Raw genomic sequence first — 10821 nt, 5'->3', positions numbered from 1 at the left:
ATACATGACATATCATAACATTAATAAGGGGAGGCTATACTTAAAATGGGGCACAAGAAAAGAACATGTCTTTTGATAGTTAGCTTAATGGAAAATGAAGTTCTTAAGCATTATTGACAATAACATATTTGTCATTATACTTTTAGCTAAACGTCAACATTGTCAAAGTTGGTACCTAGTAACAATTTTTTTTTCCTTTTACACAATTACAAAAATACCCTCAATATATGGCTCTTCAACCCTTTAACCAATCAAAGACTTCCTCTTTACAATTCAGGGTTTTGATTGGGCCATTCTTTCTTGGGCATATAATTAGGGAACTTTTCCCCCAACAGCATCGCCCACAAAACACAAAATTCACCCAATCACAACTCAACACATTTTGACCTCTTTTGCTTCACTCTGCTCATTCCTGTTCTATAGATCTTCTCTTCCTCTTAAGGAGCTGGCATTTTTGTTTTCATTTCTTTTAACCCATTCCTCTGCTTTTTTGGCCTTTTCTCAACACCCAAAATTAAAGCTTACCCAAACCATAAATTTTACTTTTTTCCTCTCTTCTCAATTGGGTCTTTTCTGCTTAAATCTCTTGTTTTAGTGGAGTTTGAGCTTCAAAGCTGTCAATTTTATGTCTTGGGGTTGCTTTCTTTTGGGGTTTTTGATTGAATTCATCTGTTTATAATCTAGGGTTTTTACCAATTAAAATAAAGATCTAAACTTTTTGTTATTTCTTCTTCAATTCAATTCAATTCTCCTTAGGTTTTGGAAAGTTGTATACTTTTTAAGATTCCTCAATTGTGCTTATGTGAAAAAGTTGCTCAGATTCTTCTTCTTGATTTGATGACTCCTTGGTGATGATAAAGAAAATTCCCCACTTCTACTCCTCACTTCTGCATTCTCTATCTTGATTTGTTCTCTCTCCCTCTCTCTCTCTCTCTCTCTCTCTTTGAATTCAAAGAGAGAGAAATACAGAACCTCTCTGTTTCTTTGCGTTGTAATTGTAAAAATTCCACCTTTCTTTTTCTTTTTCTATTCTATTCTATGCTAGCTAGTTTTTCAGTACCGTACAGTTTAAAATGATGATGAATCAGGCCATTGAAATCCTATCTCCAGCTTCTTATCTGGAGAATTCCAACTGGTTGTTCCAAGAAAGTAGAGGAACAAAATGGACCCCTGAAGAAAACAAGAGATTTGAGAATGCTTTAGCGTTATATGATAAAGATGAGCCTGATCGGTGGCAGAAAGTTGCAGCTTTAATCCCTGGAAAAACAGTAGGTGATGTAATCAGACAGTACAGAGAATTGGAGGAAGATGTTAGTGATATTGAGGCTGGATTGATCCCAATTCCTGGTTACAATAGCTGCACAAGTTCTGATTCTTTTACATTGGAATGGGTTCATAATGATACTAATACTAATCAGGTTTTTGATGCTTTCAAACATTACTATACTCCCGGAGGTAAGCGAACCACCGCCACTCGCCCTTCCGATCAGGAAAGGAAGAAAGGAGTTCCTTGGACTGAGGAGGAACACAGGTATATATCACATTCCTCTCTATGTTTCATTCTTCAAGATTTTGACTTGTTTTGCTACATAAATCTTTTAAAGCATTTCGGGACTAAGACTCTGTCGTTCGTTGTTGTTGTAGTACTCATCCTTAGTAGCATTTCTGCATTTCGCATCCCTATTTGTGTCTATTTCACTTTCCTTCTGTTGTGTGTCCGTGCAACATAGATTACGAGTGATCTTACATATTGCTCAGGGCGGTGGGATTCGAGATCATGTGGGGGTGTCATAAGAGTCGCTTCCTTGGCAACTTGTAGTTCTTGTAGAGCATTAGGATAGTGTTTCTCTAAGTCTAAGGCCTTAGGAAGGGCTAATGAGGGACTTGACTTACAGCTGAGCAGGATTCAAACTCGGGTGGAATGTCACAAGAGTCGCTTCCTTGTAAGTTGAGCCGGCCAAATAGGCAAAGGCATTAGGATAGTGTTTCTCTAAGTCCAAGGCCTCGGGAAAGGCGAACAGCCCGCCTATTTGGACTCTAAAAGTAGGGCAGGATTCGAACTCCGCTGGGATGCCACGAGAGTTGCTTCCTTGGAGTTGAGCTATTCTTGTAGCCAAAACATTAGGATAGTTAACATTTCATCATTTGTTTATGGAATTGGTGTCTCTTTCTTCATGTTTTATATGTTCATTTAGTTGTGTTTATTTGGTGGTACTTGCAGGCAGTTCCTGATGGGTCTGCAGAAGTACGGAAAAGGCGACTGGAGGAACATTTCTCGGAACTTTGTGACTACTAGAACACCAACTCAGGTGGCTAGTCATGCGCAGAAGTACTTCATCCGGCAGAGCACAGGAGGGAAAGATAAGAGAAGATCAAGCATCCACGATATCACCACCGTCAATCTTCCTGACACCAACTCGCCTTCTCCTGATGATAAGAAGCCATTATCCCCAGATCATTCAACCACAACTCTGCAAACACATCCACAACCGCGAACAGGTTGCGTAACCAAAGATTTGTTAGACTGGAAGCCACAGAATGATGAAGAAACTGCAGCCATTTTCAACTCAACAAATGGCAATCTGTTTATGTCACCCCTATGTGGCATGTCTTCGTATGCCCCGAAATTACAGGATCAAAGTCTGTTTAGAGGAGCTCTTCCCGGATACCAACTTGGCCCGTACAACTTGGTTTTTCAGATGCAACAGATGCAAAGACAGTAAAAGCTCTCCAAGGATGTAGAGTTTGTGAAGGTATTGAGTTGAGTCTGTTAGTGTTTTCGGGTACTTTGTCTATGCCATATAACGAAAACATCATCGATGATCATCTACGTGAATATGTTAAACATGAGACTTGTATTAGTCTATAGCCATTTGATGTTGTCAATGTCATTAAATCATTGAACCTAAAGGAAGCATATTTATATCAAAGCTCTCATCTTTTGATTGATTACTCTTTGTGTTTTCAGTTTTTCAGCTCAACTAGCTTATCCATACCGCGAATTAGCTAACAATCATTCGATTCTCGATCTCAAGAGACCATAAAATGCTTTAATAATCTACTCACTGGCTTCAAGTACTATTGTTTTCATGCTCGATATCTTATCCGTTTTGTTCATAGGATTTAACGTTTGATTCGGTTAGTTTGACAGATTTTGAATATGGAATCTTGAGAGTTGAGACTATGGCCATTAGTTTAAGCATCTGATGCTTCATTCTGTCTTTTTTGTTCTTCTTTCTCAATATGCAGAAAGATGTTTAAAAGTCTGTTAAGTTTAGACTTTGATTTGTTGATTATCTTCTTAACAGTTCCATTGGTAGATTCATGGTTTAATGATTCTTGAAGTCTGAAATTTGAAGAGATAAAAGAGAATCTAACTGTTCCCTAGGAGGTGCTGGTTTTTTTTTTTTAATTAAAACTTTAGTTCAATCAAAGACCATATATTATATAAATTTGTTATTGTTATTTACCCCAATACTCCAAAAAGGCCTTGAAGATTCTCTGTTTATGTTAGTGACATTTTGTCACTTTTCATTTAGTGAAAGTTATTCTTTTTTCCATAGCAAGAATCTTCCTCTGAATTATGCACATAGTGTAACAGAAAAGATTAATGTGGGGGTCCGGTCTTTTTCTTGTTTTCTCGACGAGAAACGCATACTTGTAGCGTGTTGGAAAATGCTGTTTATTCTCAGGTTCGAGTTTTGGGAATGACGAAACATTTGTTCTGATATATTGTTCGTCCGAGCGTGTTATTAAACGAGCGAAAACCGAAACGAAAAATGTACATTGGTGGTGGTAATTGTAGGCACTAAGAAACTAAGGGTAGTGCTCCATTACATTGCTTGCACATATTGATATGGTCCCCCCACTATGCAAACAATTGAAGGCAGCATAACACAAGCATATTTTTAAAAAAGAAAGAAAGGGTCTTTGGGGGCTTTTTTTTCCATTGAAAAATGACAAAACTGCCCTACTTTTCTTTTGTAAAAGGAACAACTTTTTTCCTTTTCTGCAACTTGCATTTGATAGCACTTTGGATACTTTTATTCTGGTTTTTTGGTATTAAATCCACTCATTATAGCATTATATACTCTTCTGCTTTCATTTCTTTTGCCTCATGTGGCTGTGGAGATATTTGCTTAACCAATTGGAATTTAAAGGAAGAACTTACCTAATACATTAACCTAATTTCCTATGTATTTTATCATAAGTAATTGGCTTAACATGTCTCCTAATGTTGGTAACACCAACATGTGTCATGTTACTGCCATGTTGGCAAAAATGGGCTAAATGTATTACCATGGTTGAATTTTGGAGGCTGAAAAATTGGCTAACAAAAAGGGACAAGTTGAGCAGGCTGAGGAAGTATTAAGATTAAGTAATTTGATTCTTTTTATTCTTGATTTCAATTGTATGGTTAATATTGGTTAAATTTTTTAATTCCAAAATAATAATAATAATAATCAAATTTATAGAATAAGTTACAATTCAAGATCGAATCTTGTACAACAATAAAGTGATTATTGTACAATTGAGAAACATTTGTTGATAGCTATTTTGAAAAATAAAATAACACCTACCAATTGGTTTGGACAAGGCCCATAGGCATATGTTATTTTAGAGGCCCATTTCGGCCAAGGGGCACCAATTATCTCGCTTCTTGACGATGTTTCTGTGGATCGGATAAGGCCTAGTAATAGGCCCATGACATTTTAAAGGCCCCTAAGCTTGAACAGCCTTACCAGGGGCGTATTAGTCTTTTAGTACCGTCTAAACTCATATAAAGAGTAAAATCATAAATAGGGATGACAACGGGTAGGGTACCCGCGGGTAGTGCCAATCCCAAACCCTTACCCATTTATTTTTTAACTACCCGTACCCTTCCCATTACCCTAACGGGTATATGTTTTGCATCCTATACCCGTCCCATTTAATTCACGGGTACCCGCGGGAACCCTTACCCGTTAATCATAAATAAATAAAACAAAAAATATTACAAATTTAACAAAGTATAGATTTAATAAATCATCCATCTAAAAATTGAATAAATTGAACCTTAATCAATAAAAATAAAGTAGCTTAGTGACATCACTTAATATTTTTTAATACAGAAAAAAATTATAACGGGTACCGGGTACCTTAGGGGGTCTTCCCATACCCGTCCCATTACCCGTTGGTTTTGATCCCATACCCTTTTATACAGGGTACGGGTAGTCCCATTAGGATCGGGTAGTGCCGAGTACCCACGGGTAGAGTACCCGTTGCCATCCCTAATCATAAATGTAACTTTCTCTCTCTTTTCACTATTACATCCTCCCTTATTCAGTATCTTAATTTTAATATCAAAGTTTATACAGAGGTCCACCCCAACGCGAATCAACAAAGATCTAATACCTGACAGCTACCAAACACAAACTATCAACAATAGCTAATGTCTAACAATAATAACAACTAAATCAAACCGTCGTTGAATCTCCATAAATTTGTGATATATACGTTGTGTTGTAAATTACTATGCAGTCTTCAAACTTAGCCTGATTTAGGGCTAGAAATTTTCTTTTTGCCCCAAACTTTTAAACCACACTGATTGCAAAGGTTATATGTTGATAATAATTGATTTTTGTTATTATAAGGCATCATATCATTACATCTCCTATGTTTTTTTTATATATATTAAAAAAAAAACTTATACCCTCTTGGGTTTTTGGATGCATGTACCAAAATAGAAAGTAGTAAGCAAACAAGACAGAAAGTTGAGTATTCTTTTCAATTTCAATATTCAAACAAAAGAAACAAATTTCACATATATGCATTGCATATTATACATGAATTAGATTGTCTAAATATAAAATTCGTGGATTCTATTGCATCATCAATTTAATAATTATCATTAATCTTTTTATTTTTGTTAAAGAAAAGAATAAACATAATGTGGTTGTTGGAAAAATGCCAATGTATACTAAAACCAACAATAATATGGGCATGAAATGTTTTATTAGATAAAATGTTAGCATGGGATTCTTTTCGGGTTACCAATTAATTATTGAAGGGTCATAAGTCTATTTCCGACATCATATCATAGTTAAAAACTCATGTTCCATACCAAGTTATAGTCGATATGGTTAACTTGTTATATATAAAAAAATTGTTCAAAAAAAAATGTAATGAAAAAAGATACGATTTCTCCCCGTCTATTTGATAAAACGGGGTCGTTTAGTTCCTATAAAACCTATTACTAAAATGCCCCTACGAGATTAAGCGGAACCTTTTATCTCCATGTATCAATCAAGTTGCATTCTGATGGTTAAAAATGTTTTTTTTATATGAAGTTTAGAATTCCAATACAAAATGTTAAAAAAAACTTGAGGCAGAAAGTATAATTGAATCTTTGAAATTTGTCTGTTTTAAGGATTATGCATCTATCAATTATTTTTCTATATTGAACTCTTGATTATTGATTTTGTTATAAATCTGATCTTTTCCGTCGAGTTGGTACGGCATGCGCCGTTAAAAGATTTGGCCTGCTGACGTGAATATTTTCATTGGCATGTGGATAAATAAAAAAACAAGTTTCTTGACTAAGAGAGTGAGAGAGAAATTAGAGAAATGGGTTTTGGAATTAGAGGAGAAGATCAAATTGTCGATTCTGATGCTGCAAATCCCAAAATGGGAGAGAAGAAGACCGAATTCAAAAGAATCTACTGGAAATCGATTTATGTAATTTCTTTTTACTTTTTACTCTCTATCTCTTCTAGTCAAGAAACTCTTATTTTTATTTATCCACGTCAACAAGCCGAATCGTCCTAATAGCGCGTGCCGTCCAAAATCGACGAAAAAGTTAAATAAGGACCAGATTCATAACGAAATCATAGATTAAAGGCTTAATGTGGAAAAATAATTTGGTTAAGTGTGTTTTTGCCTTAATAAAATTGCAATGGCACTAATTAATATTTTCCATTTACCTCCTTAAAGAAAAACAGGTAAAGATGTTAGCTACAAAAAGAACATGTGTACATAAAATCTAAGAGAAACATAAACAAATGAAATTGGTTAAGTGTGTTTTGTTCTATTGGATAAGAAATGAGTTAGAAAATTTAACAGTATTTTATTTTAATAACTGAAGAAGTAGAAGCAGGTAGGTATCTATCAATCTTGTCACTAGACACCAATATTATTAATTAAAATTTTATTTTGTTAAAATACCAACATTACTTTATACATAAAGTAATAAAGCAATGAAAGCTACTATAGTGAATCCTTTTCATATTATCAATTATTTGAAAAACACAAAGTGCGACAAGACTTGCTAACCACGAGAAGAAGCATTTCATTTTTCTTTTAATTGTAGTACTTCCATATATCATAACCTTCATGACATGACATTACAATTTTCACATCAACAATATTCAATATTCAATATTGTTTCGAATTAAGGCGAATAGGAAACCCATTACGCTTTCAAAAGCTCGTAGAAATAAAACCGCCTCATCGGCATAACTAGGGGTAAAACGGTACTTTGACACAAGATGAGCTTAAAAATAAGTAACCATTACTTTCACTATTTTCATTATTAAGTACTTCTGCTTTCTCATTTTAATTTAATACTAACTTTAGTATCAGAATATATATATAGAACTCATTGCAGCGCAAGTCAAAGGACAACTGGCCAAGTCAACTATAACTTAGGTTGCACTAAACATTTAGTGCGGCGACGAGTGGCGGATGCAGCTCAGTGTCACGGGACGGGTTTGGTCAAGACCAAATCCCCATGCGGCGCCGAGACTTCCCCAAGTTCTCGGCCAGCCAACTCCTACCAAAGAGGTCTATCTCCTTTGAGCATCATGTCAATGCATCCGTCGGTATTCTATTATGGAGGGGTACCTTTATAAATAAACCTCACCCTATTAAGGGCATGCATTATGAGCTATCGATAAATATTTTTAGTCTAAATTGGTAAAGTTAATAATAATAAAAATGTATGTATTATAATATTAAATTGGCAAGGGAATGCTTGCCCCCAGTACATCCTTGTGGTGGAACCTGTTGGTCCCGTGTGATTAGTTCCAAGGGGGGGGGTTAGGAACTAATGTAACTTTTTCGCTAATTAATCTTGCTGACTTGATAATTTTAGTGAGTTTATTAACTCAGCGTTGGTCAGCTTGGCCGATCTTAGTGTGAGACAGCTTTAGTCAAATGTTGACTAAGATTGTTTCACTTGTGAGTTGGGAATTGACACTTTTGTGGTCAGCTTCCAACTCAGCACTCTAATTTTACTCAGTGTCAGCTTTAAACAGTTTATATGTTGAGTAAGTAAAACAAGCAACACATGCGCACACACACACACACGCGCGCGCACACACACACACACACACACACACACATATATATATATATATAAAAAGAGAGTTAGAAATTACTCAGTATCACTTATCCTGGTTCGGTCTCTCCGCCTACGTCCAGTCCCCAGATTCCTCCGGGCTTTTAGAATCCAATACTGAGCTCTTTAAAGGTAGAGCATAAACCGGTTACAAGGCAGTTGAATATGCAAGAGTACCTTCTTCTATTCGTCTACTCAACTCCTACTAAGTGCTACAACCCAGCACCTAGATTTCTCTACCACTGAGTATTTACAACCAAATACTCAGCACAACACTCTTAATTCACAATTGATACAATTTGCTCTTTTTCAGATAAAGAACACTTTAGATGATTACAAAACAATCCATCTAGCATTTACACACAGAATAGAAAGTTGGTGTAAGATCTCTTTCTTGTTTTTGAGTGCTTTGAATTTGTATCTTTCTCACTTGTATTTTCTGTATTAATTCGGCAATGATCCAAGAGGATTGCTTGTCCTTTTATAGTTGTATTTTGAGGATCAAATGATTTGAATTTGATTTGTCCGTTGAATCCAAAACGGCTCTTTTGGGGGACAAGCTTCTGGTCAGCTTCAGATGTGCAGGCCAATCTTGTTTTCTGATTTCTTCAGATGTCAGACTTGTCTTCTTCCTACAGGCTTTGTCTTCTTGCGGCAGTTTTTCTTTTAGCAACGAATAGTTGACCCATGCATCTCGGAATTTGGCTTTTGCCTAATTCCAAGGCTTCAATTATTGGTGCAGACAGTTGTCGGATTTGTCTTTTAGCTAACGGATCGTTCATGCTGTCCTGAAGATCACTCAGCTTCACTTCGATAGTCATTGTCTTTGATTGTCACCAAATCTCATACTGAGTTCTTTTTCACTCAGCTTCCATGGTCAGCTTCGTTCTGCAAGATCTAGTTCTGAAGCAGTCTTCCTTTATGCTGAGCTTCGTTCCACTCAGCTTCTTTGATCAGCTTCATTCTTAAGCTGTTGTTTTGAAGATGACTTATCTTCTCTTGTGCTGAGTTGCTCTTCACTCAGCTTGTGTTGTGTTCTTATGCTGACTTTATCTTGTCTTAATTTTTATTTCCTTTTGCATTTATGATTATACTCAATAGAGTACGGTTCCTCCTCTCGGATACACCATTGTGTTGTGGTGTATAGGGAGGTGTCCATTGTGAGCATATCCCACATTCAGTTAGATAATTCAGAAAATCATCTGAAAGATATTTGCCACCTCGATCGGATCGAAGCGTCTTTATTTTCTTTCCTAATTGATTTTCCACTTCATTCTTGAAGCATTTGAACTTGTCAAAAGCTTCTGATTTGTGCCTCATCAAGTAGATGTAACCATATCGAGTATGGTCATCTATGAAGCTTATGAAGTATCTGAATCCTCCTCTTGCTTGGACCGACATAGGACCACATACATCTGAATGAATGAGTCCTAGAGTGTCTGATACACGCTCACCTTTATTGCTAAAGGGTGTCTTTGTCATTTTACCTTTTAAACATGATTCGCATGTTTCCAATGATTCAGAATCGATTGGATCTATAAGCCCATCTGAATGTAGCTTTAGCATGCGTCTCTTGTTTATATAGCCTAAACGACAATGCCACAAGTAAGTTGAATTATCTAGCTTATGTCTTTTGGTATCAATTGCAAAAGCAGGAATTTTGTTATCTAACACATAAATCCCATTTTGTGAAATTCCTGAAAAATAAAAGATCGAATCTTTATAAAAATTGCAACTCTTGTCTTTTATTGAAATATGAAAACCGTCGTCAACAAGACGGCTAATAGAAATAATGTTACGAGACATCTCAGGAACGTATAAACAATTCCTTAATTCTATTACAAGCCCAGAGGGCAAAGGTAAAACATAATCTCCAATTGCGAGGGCGACAACTCTTGCTCAATTTCCTACTCACAAGTTTATGCTTCCTTTCTTTAGTTCCTTAGTCTGATTTAGCTCCTGCATATTTGTACAAATATGAGATCCACATCCGGTATCAAGTACCCAAGATTCAGACTGTGAAACTGTATTTATTTCAATATAAAACATACCAGATGTAGAAGCACCGCCTTTGCCCTTCTTGAGGGTGGCTAGATACTCCTTGCAGTTTCTCTTCCAATGCCCGTCTTTACCACAGAAGTGGCATTCTCCTTTGGGCTTCTTCACTTCCTTTCCCTTGGACACAGCTTTCTTACCTTTCTTGGGATGTTAGGATTGGGAAAATTCCCTTTCCTCTTCTTTGATCCCTCAATTACAAGAGCCGGTATGGTCTTGTCTTTCTTCATATTGGGCTCAACTGACTTGAGCATGTTTGCAAGCTCTTCAAGAGAGGTTTGCAAGTCATTCATCTGATAGTTCATAATGAACTGTGAATAACTTTCTGGGAGGGATTGAAGAATTAAGTCAATACTTAATTCGTTATCCATCGCAAATCCAATACTAGA

The 10821-nt window shown here is 36.1% G+C and overlaps 1 protein-coding gene across 1 annotated transcript; it reads left to right on the top strand.

Annotated features, from left to right (window-relative positions):
• Positions 1 to 359: 359 nt before the first annotated feature.
• Positions 360 to 2952, top strand: LOC136206770 (transcription factor DIVARICATA). Its single transcript, XM_065997930.1, has 2 exons — positions 360 to 1531; positions 2222 to 2952. Exons 1-2 carry the CDS (start codon positions 1074 to 1076, stop codon positions 2721 to 2723), a joined length of 960 nt encoding a protein of 319 aa, XP_065854002.1. The 5' UTR covers positions 360 to 1073; the 3' UTR covers positions 2724 to 2952.
• Positions 2953 to 10821: the final 7869 nt, after the last annotated feature.

Source organism: Euphorbia lathyris, chromosome 9 (assembly GCF_963576675.1).
Source record: "Euphorbia lathyris chromosome 9, ddEupLath1.1, whole genome shotgun sequence".
Taxonomy (NCBI): domain Eukaryota; kingdom Viridiplantae; phylum Streptophyta; class Magnoliopsida; order Malpighiales; family Euphorbiaceae; genus Euphorbia; species Euphorbia lathyris.
This window is presented reverse-complemented; position numbering and strand designations above follow the sequence as displayed.